The sequence below is a fragment of the Oryx dammah genome, unplaced genomic scaffold, assembly GCF_014754425.2.
Source record: "Oryx dammah isolate SB20612 unplaced genomic scaffold, SCBI_Odam_1.1 HiC_scaffold_27, whole genome shotgun sequence".
Lineage (NCBI taxonomy): Eukaryota > Metazoa > Chordata > Mammalia > Artiodactyla > Bovidae > Oryx > Oryx dammah.
The window spans coordinates 50,369,976-50,394,998 of NW_024070211.1; the positions used below are offsets into that span (position 1 = coordinate 50,369,976).

At 38.2% G+C, this 25,023-nt stretch overlaps 2 protein-coding genes across 3 annotated transcripts in view; both read left to right on the plus strand.

The window, feature by feature from the left end:
• Positions 1–754: 754 nt before the first annotated feature.
• Positions 755–1,927, plus strand: CUNH2orf66 (chromosome unknown C2orf66 homolog). Its single transcript, XM_040228880.1, has 2 exons — positions 755–901; positions 1,741–1,927. The coding sequence occupies exons 1-2, from the start codon at positions 782–784 to the stop codon at positions 1,918–1,920; spliced, it is 300 nt and encodes a 99-aa protein (XP_040084814.1). The 5' UTR covers positions 755–781; the 3' UTR covers positions 1,921–1,927.
• Positions 1,928–8,796: 6,869 nt separating this feature from the next.
• The window catches only part of GTF3C3 (general transcription factor IIIC subunit 3), a 36,693-nt gene continuing 20,466 nt past the window's right edge, over positions 8,797–25,023 (plus strand). For both annotated transcript variants that reach the window (XR_005719041.1, XM_040228882.1), the window contains exons 1-10: positions 8,797–9,047; positions 10,009–10,120; positions 13,194–13,387; positions 14,190–14,313; positions 15,477–15,668; positions 16,451–16,616; positions 17,554–17,701; positions 18,141–18,213; positions 19,037–19,140; positions 20,089–20,260. Coding sequence is in view for 1 of the 2 variants with exons in the window: in XM_040228882.1 (XP_040084816.1) it covers positions 8,946–9,047; positions 10,009–10,120; positions 13,194–13,387; positions 14,190–14,313; positions 15,477–15,668; positions 16,451–16,616; positions 17,554–17,701; positions 18,141–18,213; positions 19,037–19,140; positions 20,089–20,260 (1,387 nt within the window). In the remaining variant the exon portion in view is untranslated. The remainder of the gene's footprint in view (positions 9,048–10,008; positions 10,121–13,193; positions 13,388–14,189; positions 14,314–15,476; positions 15,669–16,450; positions 16,617–17,553; positions 17,702–18,140; positions 18,214–19,036; positions 19,141–20,088; positions 20,261–25,023) is intronic.

Genomic DNA, 25,023 nt, shown 5'->3' on the forward strand with positions numbered 1-25,023 from the left:
TAGTTCCGAAGAAGCCTGAAGATGTGGTTTTCAAGGGTCTTTGTGCTGTGGAAGAAAATGGAATCATTATTTTTGAACTCTCCCTGCTCACGTCAGTGACTCCCACTTGCAACTGATCTGCTGGTTATAAGTAGCCATGAATCGACTTGCAGATTGCAGGCAGTGTAGCCAACCAGGGTCAGGCAAAACCAAACTCCTGGTAAGTTTTATTAGCTTTTTCTGTTGAGTTTCGTTTCCATTTTACACCTTCGGGTGGGAGACAATCTCTACTAACACTGGTCTGGTGTGTCTATCTCAGATCTGTGTGGAAGGAATACATTATTTTTTTCTTCTCTTTGAGACTGCTGTCTTACCACTTAAAGTAAATTAAGATTGGTTGTTGTTTGGTTTGGGTTCTGTTGTTATTATTAAGAATTACACTTTCTTTGGGACAAGTGCTTTTTTTTTCAGTTGAAAAGGCATACTCACTTTCTAGGTTGTATTAATAATTGCTTTGTTTGTCACTGTATAACATTCTCATTCTCATAGACTCCTTTAAGCTAATCAACTGGTTCTGGGGGGACCTCATTAGCAAATGAACGTGGAAAAAAAGAAGACTGCAAAATTCAGGTGAATCAATATACTACTTCTTCTTCCTTGTTTCCCTTTAAAAATGTTTCCTCTTTCTTTTTTCTACTTCTGCCCTCCCTTTTCCTCCCTTCTCTTTTTCTTTTCTTCAGTCACTCCGTCTCTGGTCATCGACATTTCCTTGATCCTTCCTTTCACTCAGCTTCCTTCCATCATGCCCAAAGCATTCCTGCTGCTGGCTGGTGCCCTGGTGCTACCTGGGCTTGTGCAAGGAGTCATGCTGAGAAATGAAGAAAAATGGAAGCCCCTCAACATTCCTAGAAACCGAGATCTGGTAAGAACAGCCACTGGGACATTCTGGGCTGTGGGGTGAAATCAGCACCTCCCTGGAGTTAAGCACACTGCACTCTGCTAGAGAACAGTGGCGATGAGGCTGCCAAGGGTTGAGAAGATTCCCCAGCAGGACTAGAGGTGAATTTTGCTAGCCTAGTAGCCAGTGCTCTATTGTTTCTCTAGCCAATTTACATTTGTTTCTGCATGGAGAAACAAATTTATATTTAGAAATGATTTTATAGACACATGGCACATTACATTTGTAAATGATCTTATATACATATTGACTTTATAGCCTTGATTTCTAATAAATATACAAAATTAAGAGTGTAACAGGGCATTTTGCACAGCTTAGGTTGAACTGATAACAAAACAGATTGTCATATAACCAATACTTGCAAAGCCCAGTTGCAAAATCTGAAAGTTTACCTGTATTCTTGTCAATTTGCTAGGTGTTATTTTCAACATAAAGTTATCTAGGAAACAGAATTCAAAATATCAGTAAAAATTCTTGTTTAAAAAATATGCCAAATATAGCAAATATGCTGACTTTATGATTTCAAAATACTATTTTTCTAAAGAAAATTATGTAAAATATAACAATATAGTATCAAAATAATCTAATAGCACTTTGCATAGCTTCTGTGTATTTGCAGAACACACAGCTGAAAACCCCACATCCAAAACGACTGGCTCTGTTTCACCATCAGTCAGAGAGGAGGAATCTGAGCTCTGAGCACTGTAGGGTTCAGGGGGAAAAATGAGGGAAAAAATATTCACCTTTGAGTGCTTAGGGTATTTAAGTTATAAATGACATTGAACATTTCTTACTCTCTTCAGTTTTTTAGAACTCTTCAGGCATATTTTAAAGGAAGAGGTCTTGACCTTGGGAGGTTTTCAGATACTTTCTCCATGAATGAGAATCCCAGGCCTCTCTATTTCCAGTCAGAACTTATTGCTTCTGCATTTGCAGATTATGAAGAACAGAAAAACTCCCTCTCCAATTACCTCAAAGGCTGAGTGTTTCCTCTGAGTGCAGGTAAAATTTATCCCTTATCCCTAGATCTCTCTAAACGTATAACTGATTCATAAATAGGTTTGAAAATATTTATTTGAATAAATGATTTTATTTCCTTACATAAATAAGTGCTCAGTTCTGATCATACTTGTCACTGTTAATACTCAGATTTGGTTCATATATTTTACAGTTTGGTTTTAAAAAGCAATGACAGTAATTTTCAAAGGATAGCTTTCTGGGGAGAAGAGATATATTAAAATGGTAGAAAACAGAATTATGAAATACAATGAAAAACCACCTATTCTTATATCTTTTTTCAGACCAGGTCATATAGCTAAATTATGTGGAAAATCATATGTAAAGAAATATATTGAACTGTCCAGTTGGATTAAATGGAAATTAAAAAGTTAAAAGAATGGTTTCTTTGGGGAGAAATTATTAAGCATATATTTGAGCTTGAACTTCCTCACCTAGTGGGGAGAAAAAGGTAGAATATTAGTAAAGATGGCACTTTATCACAGGAAAAAATTTAGAAATTTATGTCTAACATTTAATTTTTATTCATATTGCTTTAGCATCCCTATCAAATACCTACCATTTAAAAAGGAACAGGTATGGTGCAAAGAAAATACATTATGATTCTAGTCTATTAACTTTTTATTTTGCTGAATAGTAGAGGGAACCAAATAGTAATTAAAATCTATTCCCATTTTTTCATGGGCATATGGATGGAATTATGAGGAAGCAAACCATTGTTGCACTTCATTATGATTGTGAAAGGATTTTGATGATTAGCTACTTTAAATGTGATGATTTAAAAAAAATAATGATTGTTATTCTAATAAGAGGATGTAATTTACTATGTGGCATATGAACTTGAAAACTGTCCTACAATGAGAAAATAAGATAGAAGACAAACAAGTATATTAATGAAGGTTTCCCTTGACTACTTTTCACACTCAGCCCTAAGAGTAACATACACTAAAAAGAGAATAATTATTAATGCCAAGTGTCTATTTCAGTATGGGACAGTATTGCATATAAGCTATTTTTTAAGCCTTAGTTTATTCATCTATAAATTGCATATATGGATCTCTAACTCAAAGTTTTAGAGAAAACATCAAGTACATATACTCATGTAAGCACAAAATGAGATAATGTTTAAGGGCAGGAAAAAAAAAAGAGCACCGTTAGTGGAACTGTAATATAATAATTGGACTCTGTGGGAAAGGCCAAGGGTGGGATGATTTGGGAGAATGGCATTGAAACATGTATAATATCATATATGAAATGAATCACCAGTCCAGGTTCGATGCATGATACAGGATGCTTGGGGCTGGTGCACTGAGATGACCCAGAGGGATGGTACGGAGAGGGAGGCGGGAGGGGGGTTCAGGATGGGGAACACATGTATACCTGTGGCAGATTCATGTTGATGTATGGCAAAACCAATACAATATTGTAAAGTAATTAACCTCCAATTAAAATAAATAAATTTATTTTAAAAAGATTTATTCAACTTTGTGAAAGAAGCAAAATTTCTGATTTGGAGAATATTTCATAATTGCAAACTTTCCAGTCCTAACAACTCTGATTAGGAAATGAAGACAAAAAGAGTTTTCACTGAAATATGTTGATCTTTGGGTCTTTGGGTTAATTGTATAATCTTCTTTTCTATTTCATTATAATGTTTTCTTTTTCTTTCAGAAGTCTGGTGGTTTTAAAACTACCGATGAAGCTTCTCACTAGAAAAATTCAGTCTTGATCATGGCTAAGCTTTTGTGTGTGTTTCCCCTCTCCACTTTTATCAGTCTGTAATGATTTTATTCTGTACTTCCAGATCTACATGTAAATAGTTTGAGCTTTGGGACATATGTGACTTATGTGCATGGTTTTTTCTCACTCAGTAATTATATATATCAATATAGCACTGCATATATTTGCAAGGATTACAAAAATACCATAAAGTCAAAGGAAATTCCTTTCAGCTGTGTTCTATGTTTCTTTTTTATCATCAGTGTTTTTATTTGAAAGGGACATTGATCATTTTTATTTTAGTTAATTATCTGTAATGGGAATTTGGGTTTAAAATGTATCTTTTTCCTAAAAAGAATATACATTTCTATTGTCAGCATATGCTATTAAAAGACCCCACAGTCTTAGTTTCATATCAAGAGAGTAGGTAATGAATATCCACAATTAAGTTGAAATGGAAGATAAAGAAACATGGGATTTTAGGAGTTGCTCGGGCCTCTGGGAGATGTTCTCTGCCATGATGTTCAGAGGTGGACATTGTGCTACAGCAGATATCATGGTTTAGTCTCTTAAGTCATGTCTGACTTGCAACCCCATGGACTGTAGCCTGCCAGGCTTCTTTGTCCATGTGATTCTCCAAACAAGAATACTGGAGTTGGTTGCTATTTCCTTCTCCAGGGGATCTTCCCAACCGAGGAATCGAACCCAGGTCTCCTGCATTACAGGTAGATTCTTTACCAACTGAGCTACAAGGGAAACCCCACAGCAGATATCTTAGGAACCTACAACCATACGAAGGGAGGGTGGATACAGGCAGATTTCCCTTCTTTCATAACCAGTCCTCTTCCTCCACCACCCCTCCCCAACTCAGGCTGAATTAGTCTGATTCTCATATTCTTATTTGTAACAACTGCTTTTCTTTATGAAGGGCTGTATCATTTTTTCTGATTTCTGCAAAAAAAAAACAAAAAACAAACATACATTGTGCTAGAAGCAAACATTGTAATCCTAATGACACTAGTCTGTACATTCCAAAGTAGTTTTATGTGGCTTTTTTGGTGGATGATTGAATATAAATAATAAAATGTGCAGGAACAGGTTATATATCTGGTTCAATATGTTCTATGTAAGTAGTCATATAAGTGTCTGTTTTCCCTGAAGAGTTGTGAGATATTTGTGAGCCAAGATCCTATCTAAGCCATTTTTTTTATTTCTCCAGCACCTACTACAATGCCTTGCATGTAGCAAGCACTCAAAAAATACTTGTTGAATTGAACTAAATGTGTGATATTTTGCTATTAGTCACACAGTAATGGAAGCTGCTTCTAGTTAATGCCAAGATTTTTTGTTTAACCATTTAAAGGATGTAAGTAATTATTGATATTATTCCTCATAAAAATATAGCCTATTCAGATAAATGATAGAGTAGTGGGGATCCTTCACCACTGTCTAGTTCCACTCAAATACCAAAGGGACTGGCTTTCCCTTTTCCTTTCACCACTCCTGCTCTGGTTGTCAAGACCTCCAAAAGAGGAATGCTTTATCAGTTTCAAGGTCTTTGAAAAGGAAGAGCATCCACAGGGGACTTTTACCTGTGAGCTTGCAAAGTCTCAGAGAAGCAGCATGCATCCTTCTGCTGAAAAATTCCCCACAACTGGCAGTTAGCTGGCGATGGGAGGCCTACACTCCACTAGACTAGAGTTTCTCAACAGTGATGGGATTGTCATTTGGGGAAGGACAAGTCTTCATGGTGACCATTTAGCACACCTGGTCCCCAGACAATATATAGTGGCATATTAGTGATTTCTCCCCACCTCCATTATTTTGACAACCAAAACCTCCCTAGTTGTGTTTCTAGAAGGTCACTGGGGAAGTGATTTTGTTCACTGATTTTGTTGTCAGCAGAAGAGTACGTTTCCTGCAATGAAAATACTAAGTGTTCTGCAGGTGATCTAGGCTCCCAAGGGGTCTGTAGTCCTTCTTTCTTAGGTCCTTAACAGCCTCTCAACAATGACTCTGCTCCTCTTTGATGAGCATCCCATTCCCTGTCCCCAGGACATGGCCTGTTGGCCGCTGTCCCAGGTCTAGTGTGGTCAAGAACTATTAAGGGTGCAAGATTTTGTCCAATTTGCAAGCTACACAGTAGCTGCTATAATTTCACACATCTTCGTGGACCCTGAGATCCCTGGGTCTGAGGCAACAGATTTTATTATTCATGGCTCAGGAGGCAGCTTGAGTTTTACACTCGGATTGGTTCTCCTTGTCCCTCAAGTACCATGGGGGCCCTGTGGGGGTGGGTCCAGCTGTTTACTGGGCATGAGTTGATTTGTGCCACAGCCAAGGAACCCCAAACTTAGGAGATCCTCACTCTTATAAGGGGGCTACATGCCCAAACATGCCCAACCTTTGTCCCAGAGGGAAACATCATTATTATACTGGTCAGGAAATAAATCTGTCCTCTGCCCCAGAGGGAGACAGTATTTCTGTCTTTCAAGGCTGTTTGTTCTCCAGACATCCTTGAAAAGATAGCCCAGGGTGAAAGCAGTGACAAGCTTTCACAGAAAAGACAACCATGGAAAAACTGCTTCCCCAAAAGCATTATACCCCATCTTAACTCCACTTGAGAAAGGGGAGTGATGACCTCCCTGAGTACTCTTCATGTTCTGGTCATGGTATAAATTCAGTGTTCTCCTTTCCTCAGACATTTCATTTTGATTCTCAGAAATGAGTCAGAAAGTCTGAAAAGTTTCTTCTTGCTATTTTCATTACTGCTGTAACAATTCCACTTCATCTCAAGGTAATACGGATGCCTCTGACTCACCAGTGGACACATTACTTACAAGGAAGCAGAGAAAGGAAAAGCAGAAAGATTACAATTTCAAGACATGTTGCTATAATACATTCTGACCTATAAAAGAATGGTCATCAAGCTATTCCATAGCAGAAAAACTGTCACCCCCTTGCTCCCTCTCCAGTTCTCCACAACGTGAATCTGTATCTTCACAATTGTTACTCCCATATTCCAGGCATCCAATAACAAAATAAAATTCCATGGACAGAGGAGCCTGGCAGGCTACAATCCACGGGGTCACGAAGTGTTGGACACACCTGAGTGACTGAGCACACAGGCCATCTGGGTCTCAGGAGAACATTCTCATTACCAGGTGACCAGCTCTTCTCCCTTTGATTTCCTTCTTTTCCCCTAGGAGACTTAGGACTAGAGACTCTTGACTTCCCCTCAAGTGCAGTTCCCTGGATGCCTGGAGAAACTCAGGGGAGAATTTACCTGTTAGGAATTTCTGTGAGTTACCTTGCTAGCCTCCCATATTTTATACCCAGATAGGGCCCTGGGGATCCTTTATCATGAGAAAGGGATGACTTCTAGCTGTGAGATATTTTTCTCTCACCTGGGAGTTCCCCTCTTGCTGGTCCTGGTCCTCATTCTGCCATCAAACTGTGGCTTTTGTGCATCTGGATTGTCATAAAGAGGCACTAGTGGCCAAGTCAGGTGTTAGGCTCCCTGTAACTTGTCCCTAACCTCGGAGAAGGTAATGGCAACCCACTCCAGTATTCTTGCCTGGAAAACCCTATGGGCAGAGGAGCCTGGTAGGCTGCAGTCCATAGGGTCGCTAAGAGTTGGGCACGACTGAGCAACTTCACTTTCACTTTTCACTTTCATGCATTGGAGAAGGAAATGGCAACCCACTCCAGTGTTCTTGCCTGGAGAATCCCAGGGACAGAGGAGCCTGGTGGGCTGCCTTCTATGGGGTCGCACAGAGTCGGACACGACTGAAGCGACTTAGCAACAGCAGCAACCTCAGCTTCATATTGAGCTGCATTTCATACTTCTACTCCCTTGCCCATTTCAAAGGCACTTTCAGTTCCATCCAGTTGAGTTCATCAATGTGATTTAAGCACAGATTACTAGCCTAGAGAGGAAAGTTCATTAAGATGTATCAGGTAGTGCTGTTCTCAAGATGTTGACAGCAAGTGTCTCTAGAATAGGACAATAGAGAAAGTTATAATTCAGTGTAAAATATAAAGCACAGGAGTGTGTAGGTTGACGTAGAGTTCCACTGAGGAGAGGCAGTTGTTGTTTAGTCCCTAAGTTGTGTCTGACTTTTTGTGACCCCATGGATTGCAGTGCACCAGGATCCTCTGTCCATGGGATTTCCTAGCCAAGAATACTGGAGTGGGCTGGCATTTCCTTCTCCAGCAGATCTTCCCGACCCAGGGCTTAAATTGACAGGCATATTCTTTACTGCTGAGCCACCAGGGAAGCCTCAAGGACAGACAGTGTATTAATTCCAAGTATGGGATTTGGAGTCAGATAGACCAGGCTTCAAATCCTGCCTCTGCTACTAATTAAAAGATGCTTGTTCTTGGTAGAAAAGCTATGACAAATCTAGACAGTGTATTAAAAAGCAAAGACATCACTTGCTGACAAAGGTCCATATAGTCCAAGCTCTGGTTTTTCCAGTAGTCATGTATGAATGTGAGTTGGACTAAAAAGAAAGCTGAGCACTGAAGAAGTGATGCTTTTGAACTGTGGTGTTGGAGAAGACAGTGAGAGTCTCTTGGGCTGCGAGATCAAACCAGTGAATCGTAAAAGGAAATCAGTCCTGAGTATTCACTGGAAGGACTGATGCTGAAGCTGATACTTTGGCCACCTGATGCGAAGAACCGACTCATTAAAAAAGACCCTGATGCTGGGAAAGATTGAGGGCAGGAGGGAAAGGGGGCGACAGAGCGTGAGATGGTTGTATGGTATCAGCGACTCTATGGACACGAGTTTGAGCAAACTCAAGAGATAGTGAAGGACAGGGAAGCCTGGCGTGCTGCAGTCCATGGGGTCACAAAGAGTTGGACCGACTGAGCCATTGAACAACCAAAGATCAAATTAAAGAACAAATATTTTCGAGGGAAATACTGTAGACGAAGGAACATTTTCTTCAAGCACATTCCCCAACTCCTTAACAAGCTTAAACCAGAGGCTTGAGCCCGACTGCAAGCTCCGAGTCCTGGAAGCTAGGAGGGTCCAGATCAGGTCCCGCCTACTCCCGCGCTCATACTCACGCCTCCCGGAAGAAGCCTGGATTAGAGGCTCCTGCGGAACCTGAGCTCGGCGGCTGCGGCGCAGGCCGAGCCAGTTTCCCAGAAGGACTTCGGGTCCTTGCCTTTAGCGGCTCGGCGCGGGGCTAGCGTCTGGGAGCCTCTGCTCTTCCGTTTGTCTGTCCTCTTTCCTGAAACTGCGTAGCAGAACCCCGCAAGCATGTCGGGGTTCAGTCCGGAGCTCATCGACTATCTGGAAGGGAAGATTTCCTTTGAGGAGTTCGAAAGGAGAAGAGAGGAGAGAAAAACCCGCGAGAAGAAAGTGAGGAGATGATAGGCCTGGATGCTGTCACTGTCTTGTCGCCCTAATACACTTAAGAGATGTAAAGGACCCACTAAATTCACCCTTATGGGGCGGGCCGCGCACCTCTAGCAGTTTCTTCCCCTTTTTACCGAAACTCCGGTTCTCACATTATCCCTGTGCTAAGCTCCTCTTTAAAACGTTTCACTCACCAGAAAGCTTTTGTCTCGGTGGGAACCACTTCTTTTTTCACTGTTGTCAAATAGTACTTTTTTTTTTTTTTTTTTACTTGAGAGTAGCTTAACGCTGGTAGATTAAATGGGGTGGAGATGGAGGTGGGTTGTGGGTAGTAGAGTTTGGAGTCGGTTTGTATCTGCTTCAAGTTCTAGCTTTGCCACTGTTATTTTTGTGACTTTGAATGCGCAATTCACCTCTTCTTGAGGCCTTAGTGTCCAGTTCCGGACGGAGTGGATTCAGCTCCCATTTTTGAGGAGTCTCCCAACGGTGTGATGAAATCCACAGAAAGAGTGATTTTTTGTGTCTGATAACAAAAACTTCTCTGGTAAATGAGGAAATACATGACTTTTTCATGTCTCTTCACTTGAAATCGGAGGGAAAATAAAAGTAACTGCACCTTTTGAGGTTAGCTGTTGGATTCTTTCCTAAATCATGCAATCAATAGTGCCCCATCTCTTTTCATTTAAAAAGGAAGGCTGAAAAAAGAAAGACTGCAATGTGTAGATTAATGAAATTATCAAGATTTTTAAAATTACTTTTTACAAATGGCTGATTCAGACTGAAGAATGAGACCCAAGTACAGTGAAATGCTTTGACAATATTCAAATTTAGATTTCACATACAATGTATGTGTTCAGAGCTCAAGTTTTATAGAAATAGAAAATGAGACAGATGTTTTGTTCTCAGCTGGAAAGAGCTAAATGTGCATTTGTATTTGGAGTCATTAATTAATTTTCAATCCCAGAGTCTTCAGGAAAAAGGAAAGTCATCAATTGAAGAAAATCCAAATGACTCTGAAGTTCCATCATCATCAGGAATAAACTCTACCAAATCTCAGGGCAAAGATGCCAGTGAAGGTATGTTAAGATCACTGCCTGCATTAAATGTTAATGGTATCTAATAATTTAGTGAAAGTGTTATTATTTTTTTTTAATTGCTGTAGTATTCTGTTGTTGATATCTGGCTTTTTAGGAACATAGAACTTGGTATATAATAGGTGCTCAATATGTATTTGTTGAATTATTGATTATGGTGCTGCTTAGTGGGCTATGTTTGTGGAGAAGGGTTTCAAATCTGCATCAGTGTTTGGGAGCCTTTTGGGATCATGATTTTTTAAATTGACCCTCTCACATGGTTGCTAATTATTCCAGGACTCCCCCAAATTGTAATGAATTATAATTCTATACAAAGGTCTTCCAAATCACTTCTTTAATTATGAGAGGTAGAAATGTCAGAGTGGAAGGCCAGTTGGCTGTCCACATGGGACCGTCGACATAGCGTAGATATCTTGGTGTGTTACCTCATTCCAGGATTCAGTCCTCAGCTCCGCATGACTAGATACTAAATTTGGTTACTGGACCCTGAACAATTAAACTTATGGGAGCCTAAGTGATGAATTAGTAGGCAAATTATTAATTTCTGGTGATTGATCAGAATACTAATGATAGTTTGTGGTATCTAGTCATTCATATCAAGTAATCTGGGATGCGGAACTATCAATTAGAGTTTAACTGTGGGGATAGGGTCTAACTGAGAACTAAATTAAACTTTCTTGCCTTACTGGGTAGAAATGGATACTGTGCAGGAGACCTAGATTCTATCCCTGGGTCGGGAAGATCCCCTGGAAAAGGGAATGGCTACCCACTCCTGTATTCTTGCCTGGAGAATTCCATGGACAGAGGAGCCTGGTGGGCCACAGTCCATGGAGTCACAAAGAGTTGGACTCGTCTGAGCAACTATCAGTTTCACGTATAAGGTCTAATTGAGAACTAAGCTAAACTTTCTGGCCCTTAGGGGGTAGAAATGGAGGCCGATTGTTTTTCTTCCAAACAAGTAAGACTTCACATAGAGAAAACACTAGTCAGGTGAACAGAAAATGAACAGGTTTTGTCTGCCTTCTTGGACCAAGTGGGGAAGAAAGGGCAAAGAGAGAAAATTAGGATTATAGATTCTTTGCTAGGCAAGTGGAGTGAAAAAGCGGGCCGAAGTTGTTCTGTAATCTGTGAGTCCTTCCTTATCTGCTCAGAGGAAGAGCTGCTCTTCCACCATAACGTTGTCTTTGAGGTGCAACTGTTAGTAGCAGGCACCATGGGATGCTTGCCAGTGAAAGTGAAAGAGTCAGTCGCTGAGACATGTCCGACTCTTTGTGACCCCGGGGACTGTGGGTCCATGGGATTCTCTAGGCCAGAATACTAAGAGGTGGCCGAAAAAGGTGGTTACTTGAATCAGTGCTTTCTGCTTACCATGAGTAGTCAGGCATACTAGCCTCAGCTCAAATAATAGTCATTTTAATATATTAAGCTCCCAGTTTCCTAGGAATGTATTTCGTATAGTGACTTTGTGTTCAGGAACCTTGCTAAATTCATAAATTCTGACAGTTTTTGTGCATAGAGTCTTTTGGATATTCTATGTAATATCATGTAATCTGTGAATGACAGTTTTATTTCTTTGTTAATCTTTATGCCTTTATTTCTCCTCCCTTATTACATTGACTAGGATCTCCAGTAAAGTCTTGAAAGGAATGGTGATAGTAGGCATGCTTGTCTCATTGCCAGTATCTTTGGATAATTAGCCATTAACTGTGTTTGTGGAACCTTTTTTGTATGTACTTTTTATCAAGTTAAAGGTATTCTCTTGCATTTCTGTTGACTAAAAATTTTTATTAGGAATAGGTGTCAGATTTTATCAAATGCTTCTCTGGGGGAATTCGCTGGCAGTTAAGTGGTTAGAATTCAGTGCTTTCACTGCCAAGGCCTGAGTTTCATCCCTGGTTGGGGAACTAAGATCCTGCAAGCCATGCAGCATGGCCAAAAAAGCTTCTGTGTATCACGATGATTGTATGACTTTTCTCTTTTTTTGTATTACTGTAATAAATTTTATTGATTTGTTTTACAATGTTATATTTATTTTGGGTGTTTAGAATTCTTGAAGATGATAATTATGATGTCATAGTAATTATTACTGTAATTATTCCTCAAAACATGTGGGTTTTTTTTCATTCTCTTCTTCCTTAAATACATTGACTGTCTTATTTGTCTAGCATCCTTGCTGTTTGAGGTTATTTTACATAAGTGAATAAGCTTTAGGATTTTTTAATAAATATATTTATGTACATTTATTTTAACTGTTTTGTTGTAGCTTTTCTAAAATATGCCATATCTCTGCTTTAACAACAAATTGGCTTCTAAACTTTTCTTTATTATTCAAGATAATCATTATAAACTTAGAGAAATAATTTTACTGTAGTGATCTCCTCAGATACAGAGGAAATATGTTATTTTGTTCCTGAAATAATAATGTTGTTTTAATAATAATAGCATTTATTAAGCTCTTACTGTATGTTGGGCATTTTTCTCAGTATATATATTTGAAGACTCAGAGTAACCCTGTAAGGCAGACGTTATTGATCCCTTTTACAGATGAGCAAACTGAGGTACAGAGAGCTTCAGTAATTTGCCCAAGGTAAAACAGCTGGCAATAGATAGTGGTAAAGTTTGAAACCAGACAGCTTGAATTGACTCTAGAGGCCTCACCTTAAACCCCTGTGCTATATGCCCTGGTTATGTACCATCAGATTTGTTCTTAGGTCTTAGGTTAGTTAGTTCTTAGGTCTGTGTCCTGAAATTCCTTAATTTTTTTTTTTTTCTCTGCTTTTAACTTTTTACTCTGTGTGTTTCTGATTTCCTACTTAATTTTGCCTGTATGTCTGGATAAGGCCTAAAGGATGAGTCAGCAGTTCCTACAGAGTAAAAAACATGGCCTTGCGACAGCTTTCTTTGGATTGTTTTTGGGAATGTTCATTTGTCTTTTACTTTCAAGTTTGGTAATGCTGGGGTAGAAATTTATATTCCAGAAAATACCGTTTGTTTTTCTTTCAAGTGCTGAGTATGCTAAAGCTTTTGTTTCCTACCTCAATGTCTTTTTCTTTAGGTGAAACATCAGATGGAGTCAGTAAGTCAGTTCACAAGGTCTTTGCTTCCATGCTTGGAGAGAATGAAGATGAGGAGGAGGAAGAGGAAGAAGAGGAGGAAGAGGAGGAGGAAGAAACGCCTGAGCAACCTACTGCTGGCGACGTGTTTGTACTGGAGATGGTTCTCAATCGTGAAACCAAGAAAATGATGAAAGTAAAGTGTTTCTTACTTTGGTATTTATAAACAGAATGTAAAAATGTGACATAGAAATTGAAAAAAAAGTCTTTATACATTTATACTGAAAGAATTCAACTGTAAAAAAGGAAATACTGTGAGATTGCTACTGTTACTGATTTCTTATGTTTCATTTTTAGAGATTTTAAAATGTTAAACCTTAATTATTATTATAAATGTCAAAATTTACTATAATTTTGCTATTAAAAGGTTTATATTGTATCTTGATTTTTTTTTAACCTAATTTATTCTGAGTAGGGGAGAAGGCAATGGCAACCCACTCCAGTACTCTTGCCTGGAAAATCCCATGGACAGAGGAGCCTGGTAGGCTGCAGTCCATGGGATCTCGAAGAGTCGGACGTGACTGAGCAACTTCCCTTTCACTTTTCACTTTCATGCATTGGAGAAGGAAATGGCAACCCACTCCAGTGTTCTTGGCTGGGGAATCCCAGGGACAGTGGAGCCTGGTGGGCTTCAGTCTGTGGGGTTGCACAGAGTCGGACACGACTGAAGCGACTTAGCAGCAGCACCAGCATTCTGAGTAGATAAATTTGAAAGAAGAATCTTCAGTAGATTGCATCATAAATCTCCTGGCATATAAATCCATTTTGCAACATCTAGTTCTACATTTGGTCTAATTAGTAATTTAGTAATGCCTGACCAGTTTGATTTTTGCTTTATTTAAATAACTTTATTGTACTTTGAACTTGCTACTGTAGGGAAGTTTTGTTGGCTTGGGTTTGTTTTCTGTTTGAGTCTAAATGTCATTTTTGTTTTGTAGGAGAAAAGACCTCGGAGTAAACTTCCCAGAGCTCTGAGAGGTCTAATGGGTGAAGCCAACATTCGCTTTGCTCGAGGAGAACGTGAAGAGGCGATATTGATGTGCATGGAAATCATAAGACAAGGTGTTTAATGTGGGGATTATTGACAATAGCATTTTAATAGTCTGACTTTTAAAACAAAGGGAGGAGTACCTCACTCTGCTATTTGGAAAATATATTCAGGAGCTTGGAGGTGATTGTAATAACAGTGATATAACTACCAATTGAATAGGAATCATTGCCAAGAAAATGATAATCACAGAGTATGATTCAATGAAATAACATTAATATATATTGAACTCTTAACAGGCTTTTAAAAAAATCTGTTTTTGAACATTTCATTTTAGGAGTTTTATATGTTTATAATATGTCTTTTTAAAATATGGCAAACACATTATTTTAAAGCCACTTTTGAGGAGTGTTCTTTTTCTACCATTTTCCAAATCAGACACTGTTAGATTATTTTAATCTACTTTTTGATAAAAGACAATATATACTTGTCATCTTTCCATTAAACTGCAAAGCTCAGGCATATTGAAAGATATCTTTAGAAGTCACTTTTTGACTAATCACTTGCATTTATTATTTTGTTTTCCTGGTGTGTTGCCAAGTGATGCCCTGCGTAGTGGCTTGAGCAGTCTACTACAGTGAACTTTCAGTTTATCTTTTCCATATTTTGGCATTTCCTTTCATTTAGTCTAGGGTCCTTTTCAGTATTATCTGTTCCTTTATTAGTTTATAATTGTTTATTTTGACAGTTACCTTTGATTTTAATCCCTCATGTTCTTAGAACCTATTATTTGAGAAATGTGGATTAACCTTTCACTTTGATAATCTGGGTTTAGGTGCTAGTTAGATATCTTCTCTCCATTAATCCCATACTCCTCAGTGTGGAAGCTGGATCATGATGATTTAACCCCATTGATGTGGCTGATGCTCATTGGGATGAACTTGCTGAATTAATGAGCCATGTTTAGCCTTATCAAAGAGGACTTTTCATGAGGGGGACGTGGTAGAGAGTAGGGTTTTTTATGAAATTACACTTTGCTTAGCGAAAAGAATAGTTTTTAAATCCTAAGAGTATATGAAAATACACTAAAGCAAATGTACTGTTTGTATAATTCTGTTCAAATTATTTTAAAAAGCATAAATATTAAAGAATCCATAGTTTGAAACATGAAATTGATATTAGCATAAGTGTCTTCCCTCAGCCAATGAAATTTGTTCTTTTATTCTATTCATTATAGCTCCTTTGGCTTATGAGCCATTTTCCACTCTTGCTATGATATATGAGGACCAAGGTGACATGGAGAAATCATTGCAGTTTGAATTGATTGCTGCACATTTAAATCCCAGTGACACTGAAGAATGGGTTAGATTGGCAGAAATGTCCCTGGAACAAGACAATATTAAGCAGGCTATATTTTGCTACACAAAAGGTAATAAAAATGTTTTTCTTGCTTTGTTTGATAAAATGTTCTATAATAGATTTTCTGATCAATGTACTTGATATTCTGGGGTGCTGTTAGTTGAAATATATTTATTCTTTGTATTCTGTTATACTGGAGGTAAGTATTTGGGCTCCCTGTATTTTCACATTTATCAGTAACTTTGTTTATATTTTGAGCTAATACAGTAAAACCGTTGGTTGAAGACAAGACCGTCATTTTCCTGCCAAGATCAGTGTTGGTTCCAAGCTGTTTCTTGAGAGTTAATATTAGACGTCAGTGACCAAATGAAGGTTAATAGGGAGATTTTAGGCTTCTGTTCGGAGAAGGCAATGGCACCCCACTCCAGTACTCTTGCCTGGAAAATCCCATGGGCAGAGGAGCCTGGTAGGCTGCAGTCCATGGGGTCGCAAAGAGTCGGGCATGACTAAGTGACTTCACTTTCACACATTGGAGAAGGAAATGGCAACCCACTCCAGTGTTCTTGCCTGGAGAATCTCAGGGACGGGGGAGCCTGGTGGGCTGCCATCTATGGGGTCACACAGAGTCGGACACGACTGAAGTGACTTAGTAGTAGTAGTAGGCTTCTATTTGGTCAAGCATAATCTAGCATTCCTGTGAAGGTAGATTTAGTCTGGAATAAACCAATTGGTTCTGCTGGCAAATTAGCTTAGAGTGTTTAATAGATTTTCTGAAAGGATGGGTCACATCCAGGTACCATGAGCCCCCTTTTATAATAAATCTGTAATTTATATTCCTTATTTTCTTTTTAGCACTTAAATATGAACCTACTAATGTCCGTTACCTGTGGGAGCGATCAAGCCTTTATGAACAGATGGGAGATCACAAAATGGCAATGGATGGTTATAGGCGTATTTTAAACCTTTTGTCTCCATCTGATGGAGAACGATTTATGCAGTTGACTAGAGATATGGCAAAGTAAGTTTCAAGTTGAAATATACATAAATGTTCTTATTAATCATCTTGTTTTTGAAATCAAAAGATATATTTAAAGTGAATATACTTTTTATTGAGGTTCAGGAAAGTGTTTTGCGGAATTCCTATATTTTAATATTGTGCTTAAATACAGAGGTTTTTTTCCCCCAGTACTCTTTTATTTCCAAGTTGACTGTGTGATTGTTTAGAAAAAATTGTATTATATATTTGATTATCTTTCATATGCCCAGAAGTTTAAAAATGGAACATGTTCTGAAGGATGTCTAGATTCCCAGGTTTTCATAAATTATGTACGTATACACTAAGTTATTGCAAATGTGCTAGTGAAATATTTACAGTCATTTCATCTTGAGCCTGTACTAGAATGACGTTTTAAGATGAAAACTTTTCTTTAGGTTGGCACATGCTACCAACATTAGTCATTAATTTAGAGTTTAGTAGCATGGGCAGCTTGTGGGGAAGGCATATTTGGATTAATCAGAGTTGTAGTTTTATCAGATGACCTTGATAAAGGGAGAGAAGTGCAGGAGAATTGAGATGCACAAGGGAGTAATTGTAATATTGGATGACAGAGAAGGAGAAAAGTAAGGACAGAAATGGCAGCGACAGTAAAAAGTGGTAGGATGAATGTTTTGTAGATCCCATTGAGGTAGGAAAGTTATTGGTATTGAGTTATAAAGGGAGTGAGCTAGAATGATATGAGGTAGCTTTGGGAGAGTGAGATGCTTGATGTTATGACATGGTTATACTGACAGTACACATTTTTCTCTGGATCATCTCTGATTATGATTTTAAAGAGTTTTCTCCGCCCAAATTTTAAGAAAATGAGATTCATAGTTAATAGAGGGCCTGTATAGGAAAATGAGTTTTATGACCTGAATTAATAAGCACTGATCAATTTTTGCCATTAATATTTTAGGAGTTACTATGAAGCCAATGATGTTACTTCAGCTATTAACATAATTGAAGAAGCTCTCTCAAAACACCAGGACCTAGTCTCCATGGAAGATGTTAACATTGCAGCTGAACTATACATTTCTAATAAACAATATGACAGAGCTTTGGAGGTAGGAATATTTATGTGTTTCTCTGTTAGATTTTGAACATACACTTTTAAAAAAAAAATTCTTACAAATTGACAATTCCTCATCTAAGTTATATATATTATTTATTTTAAACTATACATTTAAAGTTTGTATGGACACACTTAAGTTCTGTAATAATCCTGTATGAAATATAAAATGTAGTTACCATGTGATAAAAGCTGTTGCTGTTTTCACAGATGCTAGGTACGCCTGTACTTCAGCATAGCAGGACTCAGCAGCAGACTAACGGTTATGATTCATTTCTTAATCTTTTGGGAAAATTAGATTGGTTTGATATAGAGAAATTATGTATTTTTAGTGAATCATTAGTTAATATGATATAAAAATGTTAATGTATCACATTGGCTCCTGCTCCACCCTCTCCCCCCCCCGCCCCCCCGCCCCACCGCCATACTTTTAGGTAATTACAGATTTTTCTGGAATTGTGCTGGAAAAAAGAACTACAGAAGAAGGCACTTCAGAAGAGAATAAAGGTTGTAATTTCCTCTGCATAGGAGAGAGTGCATAATCCTTTTGTTCATAATGTGGTATTTTGAAATTAGTAGTGTTTTCATAGCAAGTTTTCCCAAGAAGCATATTTTCCTAACAAAGATTCCAAATCATTTTCTTGTGAGTATTCACTGACAGGTAATTTTTTTTTAAACTGGTTTTAGTCCTTTTTTTTTTCCCCTCAGGACATCTATTTGAACTTGGTGTTTGTCATTGACACAGGGCCTTGATAGTGTTATGTGAAAAAAGAATGAATTATGGAGCAGCTTATCATAAACCTTTCAAACTAAAGCAATTTACTTTTTAAAAAGGGCTTAAAATGCTGTCTACTAATTTATTTCAAACTTATTAAATATTGAAAAAATTCTGTTTCAAACTTAAGCATTCACTTAAAATTCTGCTTTAAACTTAAGCACAATATTACATCATCCCTTTCTCAGTCTCTTTTGTAGTGAAGACTAAAAAGAGGCTCTTGGATTCAAGAAGAAAAAGAAAAAGTTCATATATCCTTATTTGTCACTTTTGTTTTTTAGTTTTTTGTGGTTTTGATAGAAGATGTGGGAGTTTATGTAGATTTTTGGCAAGTGGATAAAGCGTTAGGAAAATAGGAAGGATAATTGCTAATCAAAAGACAGACCAAAGGAAATTTAAGAGCCTAGAACCAGAGTTGGCCAAACTTAGAACTGACTGTAGAATCATTTGCTTTGAGTAAAGTAAATGAGGTCTTAGATAGAAGGTATAGTTTGCTTTATTTGCTCCACTTTCTAAGATTATTAGGAACTTTTTGTTTGTCTGTCTGATGCCCAGCTGGTGACAACGTTATCTGTGCTATACCTGATGGTGTGCCAATAGACATCACAGTGAAGCTGATGGTCTGCCTTGTACATCTCAACATTCTTGAACCACTTAATGTAAGTAGCATTAAGATTTGCACTTGAGATACTTTAGATCAAATGTATAATGTTTTTCTTTAGATAGCAGGAAATTATAAGTTGACCTTAGATTTTACATTTTTTGATAACCAGGAAGTCACAGTAAGCATCATATTATTTTTGTGTGAATGTCTTTTAAAAGCTAAGTGTTTGGAACTGGGCTTATAATGATTTGTTTTTCTTGAGAATAATCCAGAGATCAGAATGTGAGATTGGGCATTTTAGACAGTTGGCAGTTTCTGACACTTGTTCCCTTTTGCTGACTTCAGACTAAGTATTTTATTAAATAAAAAAATACTGGATATCTACTTTATAGACCTTAGGATAAAGTGTTGAATAAAATACTCAAATCCCTGTCCTCATGGAGCTTTTGATTTAATCGGATTAGATAATAAATACATAAAATATAGAATGCTAATTGGTGATAAGTGCTCTGGAGAAAAATCAGAGAAGAATAGGAAATATTGGGGGTGGGAGGAGTTGCAGTTGTATTAAATTGGTGAAGAAAAGCCTCCCCTGAAAGTAACATTTGAATAATGACATGAAGGAAGTGAAGAATAGGCCAAGCAGGTAACGTAGGGAATGGCTTTCTGGGGAAACAGCAAACACAGAAGCCCTGCGACATGGGCTTGTTTGACTTGCTTGAGGGAGAGCACAGCAGATCAGTGTTGTCTTAGCTCCTGCAATGCCTGCCTTATAACATGTCTTCAGAAGTAATGTGTTGAGTGAGTGAATGATGGCAGTATGAATTCTTTATAATAGAGACACAGTAATGATTTAAGAAATGATCATGTTAAGCTGTTTTTATTAAGCCTTGCTCCTTTTAGATTCACCTCAGATAACTGGTGTATATGTTAAAAAGAAACACAAGTAGACATGTTTATTTGTAATGAACGCTTGACTTCAGACTGTTACTTTGGGGTCTAGCCTCTGTTGACAACACTAGTGGAACAGAATCCTGAAGACATGGGAGACCTCTATCTTGATGTTGCTGAAGCTTTCCTGGATGTTGGTGAATATAATTCCGCACTTCCCCTCCTTAGTGCACTGGTCTGCTCTGAAAGGTACAACCTCGCAGTGGTTTGGCTTCGGCATGCAGGTAATTCTTTTTTGTAGGAAGGGAAAGTTTTAATCACATAAGCAGGCCAGAACTTACTTCCCCAAGATGGTAATAGTTATTATAAAATGTTAATGTCTTTGTGAAAATACTTCTGGTTTCAGGGCAGTTTTTTGAAAGTCAGTATTTTAAATTGTCTTGATTCACCACTAACTGATTTTCCCTCAGAAATGCATTGGGGAATGATTCACTTAATGGTACCTGAGTGAAATAAAAGGACTAATATGTCTCTATTAAAACATACTGTAAATACCTATCTTTTAGCTGTTTTAACCTTAGGCTCTGGTTTTTAGTAATAGATTGTCAGACTTAGAGTGCAATCTAATTTTTAAAGAGCTTCTAAGGATTTATATTTAATGTTATTTTGAGGGAAAAATTAATATATTTTCAGTGTTTTTTGAGCAAATCCAATGAAGATTGGATTTTATCTGTCAATTTATTTCGCTGCATCTAAATCCAGAGTAATCTGAAATAAATTGTTGAGAGTGGGAAAAACAGCTTGAGAAAAACTACTATATCTCTTCCAGAAATGTATGAAAAGCAAAAATATTCTAATAGGATTTCCTATTGAATCAACATAAGAGATGACTTAAAATTTGAATAGTCTCTGTTTCAAATATTGTATAATGACACAGTTTTAATATTTAAAATATTTTGAAGTACTATATAGTAGCAGAAAGTTCTCTATAAATAGAGGAGCACTGATTGATATTTTGAGATATATCACAGATCAATATCAGTTCAGTTGCTCAGTAATGTCCAACTCTTTGCGACCCCATGGACTGTAGCACGTCAGGCATCTCAGTCCATGACCAACTCCCAGAGTTTACTCAAACTCATGTCCATTGAGTCAGTGATGCCATCCTAACCATCTCATCCTCCATCGTCCCCTTCTCCCCCTGCCTTCAATCTTTCTCAGCATCAGAGTCTTTTCAAATGAGTGAGTTCTTCACATCAGGTAGCCAAAGTATTGGAATTTCAGCTTCAACATCAGTCCTTCCAATGAATATTCAGAACAGATTTCTTTTAGGATGGACTGGTTGTATCTCCTTGCAGTCCAAGGGACACACAAGAGTCTTCTTCAACACCACATTCAAAAGCATCAATTCCTCAGTGCTCAGCTTTCTTGATAGTCCAACTCTCACATCCATACGTGACTACTAGAAAAACCAAAGCCTTGACTACATGGATCTTTGTTGGCAAACTAATTAATGTGTCTGCTTTATAATATGCTGTCTAGGTTGATCATAACTTTTCTTCCAAGAAGTTCAGTTCAGTTGCTCAGTCATGTCTGACTCTTTGCGAACCCATGAACCGCAGAACTCCAGGCCTCCCTGTATCACCAACTCCCAGAGTTCACCCACACCCATCCATTGAGTCGCTGATGCCATCCAACCATCTCATCCTCTGCCGTCCCCTTTTCCTCCTGCCCTCAATCTTTCCCAGCATCAGAGTCTTTTCAAATCAGTCAGCTCTTCACATCAGGTGGCCAAAGTATTGGAGTTTCAGCTTCAACATCAGTCCTTCTAATGAACACTCAGGACTGATCTCCTTTAGGATGGACTGGTTGGATCTCCTTGCAGTCCAAGGGATCTCAAGAGTCTTCTCCAGCACCATATTTCAAAAGCATCAATTCTTCGGTGCTCAGCTTTCTTTATAGTCCAACTCTCACATTCATACATGACTATTGGGAAAACCATAAGCCTTGACTAGACAGAACTTTGTTGGCAAAGTGATGTCTCTGCTTTTTAATATGCTGTCTAGGTTGGTTATAACTTTCCTTCCAAGGAGTAAGCATCTTTTAATTTCATGGCTGCAATCACCATCTGCAGTGATTTTGGAGCCCCCCCACCCCACCTCCCGCCTGCCAAAAAAAAAGTTAGCCATTGTTTCCACTGTTTCCCCATCTATTTGCCATGAAGTGATGGGACCGGATACCATGATCTTTTCTGAATGTTGAGCTTTAAGCTGACTTTTTCACTCTCCTCTTTCACTTTGATCAAGAGGCTCTTTAGTTCTTCTTCACTTTCTGCCTTAAGGGTGGTATCATCTGCATATCTGAGGTTATTGATATTTCTCCAGGCAATCTTGATTCCAGCTTGTGCTTCTTCCAGCCCAGCGTTTCTCATAATGTACTCTGCATATAAGCCAAATAAGCATGGTGACAATATACAGCCTTGATGTACTCCTTTTCCTATTTGGAACCAGTCTGTTGTTCCATGTCCAGTTCTAACTGTTGCTTCCTGACCTGCATACAGATTTCTCAAGAGGCAAGTCAGGTGGTCTGGTATTCCCATCTCTTGAAAAATATTCCACAGTTTGTTGTGATCCACACAGTCAAAGGCTTTTACATAGTCAGTAAAGCAGAAATAGATGTTTTTGTGGAACTCTTGCTTTTTTGATGATCCAGCAGATGTTGGTAATTTGATCTCTGGTGCCTCTGCCTTTTCTAAAATCAACCTGAACATGTGGAAGTTCACGTTTCACATACTGTTGAAGCCTAGCTTGGAGAATCTTGAGCATTTCTTTACTAGCATGTGAGATGAGTGCAATTGTGTGCTGGTTTGAGCATTCTTTAGCATTGCCTTTCTTTGGGATTGGGATGAAAGCTGCCCTTTTCCAGTCCTGTGGCCACTGCTGAATTTCCAAATTTGCTGGCATATTGAGTTTTAGGATTTGAAATAGCTCAACTGGAATTCCATTGCCTCGGCTAGTTTGTTCATAGTAATGCTTCCTAAGGCCCACTTGACTTCACATTCCAGGATGTCTGGCTCTAGGTGAGTGATCACACCATCGTGATTATCTGGGTCGTGAGGATCTTTTTTGTATAGTTCTTCTGTGTATTCTTGCCACCTCTTCTTAATATCTTCTGCTTCTGTTAGGTCCAGACCATTTCTGTCCTTTATTGACCCCATCTTTGCATGAAATGTTCCCTTAGTATCTCTTAATTTTCTTGAAGAGATCTCTAGTCTTTCCTATTCTGTTGTTTCCCTCCATTTCTTTGCACTGATCACTGAGGAAGGCTTTCTTATTTCTCCTTGCTGTTCGTTGGAACTCTGCATTCAAATGGGTATATCTTTCCTTTTTCCTTTGCTTTTCGCTTCTCTTCTTTTCACAGCTATTTATAAGGCCTCCTCAGACAGCCATTTTGCTTTTTTTCATTTCTTTTCCATGGGGATGGTCTTGATCCCTGTCTCCTGTACAATGTCACAAACCTCCTTCCATAGTTCATCAGGCACTCTATCTATCAGATTTAGGCCCTTAAATCTATTTCTTACTTCCACTGTATAATCATAAGGGATTTGATTTAGATCATACCTGAATGGTCTAGTCATTTTCCCTACTCTTCAATTTAAGAAATTGAATTAAGAATCTGGCAATAAGGAGTTCGTGATCTGAGCCACAGTCAGCTCCTGGTCTTGTTTTTGTTGACTGTATAGAGCTTCCCCATCTTTGGCTGCAAAGAATATAATCAATCATATTTCAGCGTTAACCATCTGGTGATGTCCATGTGTAGAGTCTTCTCTTGCGTTTTTGGAAGAGGGTGTATTTTATGACCAGTGCATTCTCTTGGCAAAACTATTAACCTTTGCCCTGCTTCATTCTGTATTCCAAGGCCAAATTTGCCTGTTACTCCAGGTGTTTCTTGACTTCCTACTTTTGTATTCCAGTCCCCTATAATGAAAAGGACATCTTTTTGGGGTGTTAGTTCTAGAAGGTCTTGGAGGTCTTCATAGAACCGTTCAACTTCACCTTTTTCAGCATTAGTATTCGGGGCATAGACTTGGATTACTGTGATATTGAATGGCTTGCCTTGGAAATGAACAGAGATCGTTCTGTCATTTTTGAGATTGCACCCAAGTACTGCATTTCCAACTCTTGTTGACTATGTTGGCTACTCCATTTCTTTTAAGAGATTCTTGCCCACAGTAATAGATATAATGGTCATCTGAGTTAAATTCACCCATTCCAGTCCAGTTTAGTTCGCTAATTCCTAAAATGTCAACGTTTACTCTTGCCATCTCCTGTTTGACCACTTCCAATTTGCCTTGATTCATGGACCTAAGATTCCAGGTTCCTATGCAGTATTGCTCTTTACAGCATCAGACCTTGCTTCCATCACCAGTCACATCCACAACTGGGTGTTGTTTTTGCTTTGGCTCTGTCTCCTCATTCATTCTAGAGTTATTTCTCCACTGATCTCCAGTAGCATATTGGGCATCTACCAACCTGGGGAGTTCATCTTTCAGTGTCCTATCTTTTTGCCTTTTCATACTGTTCGTGGTGTTCTCAAAAGAATACCGGAGTGGTTTGCCATTCCCTTCTCCAGTGGACCATATCACAGATATGAAATAACAGAGCACTTAATGGTTAAGATAACACTTTATTTGGATGACTGAACAGGAATACAGATGGAAAAGTTTACATACATAAGTTTACATAAAAAGTTACATAATTTGTAAGTTTTTAATTTTAAAAGACATAAACAGGGAATTAAAATTTTTATTTCCTTCTGTATTGCTGTGGTTTTGAAGCTGCTCTTGTTACTAGCAGTAGATGTTTTAAAATCCTCTTTAATTATAATCATGATACTGATAAATGCTTTTTCTATCTTGAACATATGTAGCTTTACATGAGTGGGAGGTAAAACCTCAGTATGTCTAAAAATCATAAGGAAATTTGGAACAGTAGAGAAGAAACATCATTAGAGGAATTTAATGCTTATAGCATAATAATGAAATATC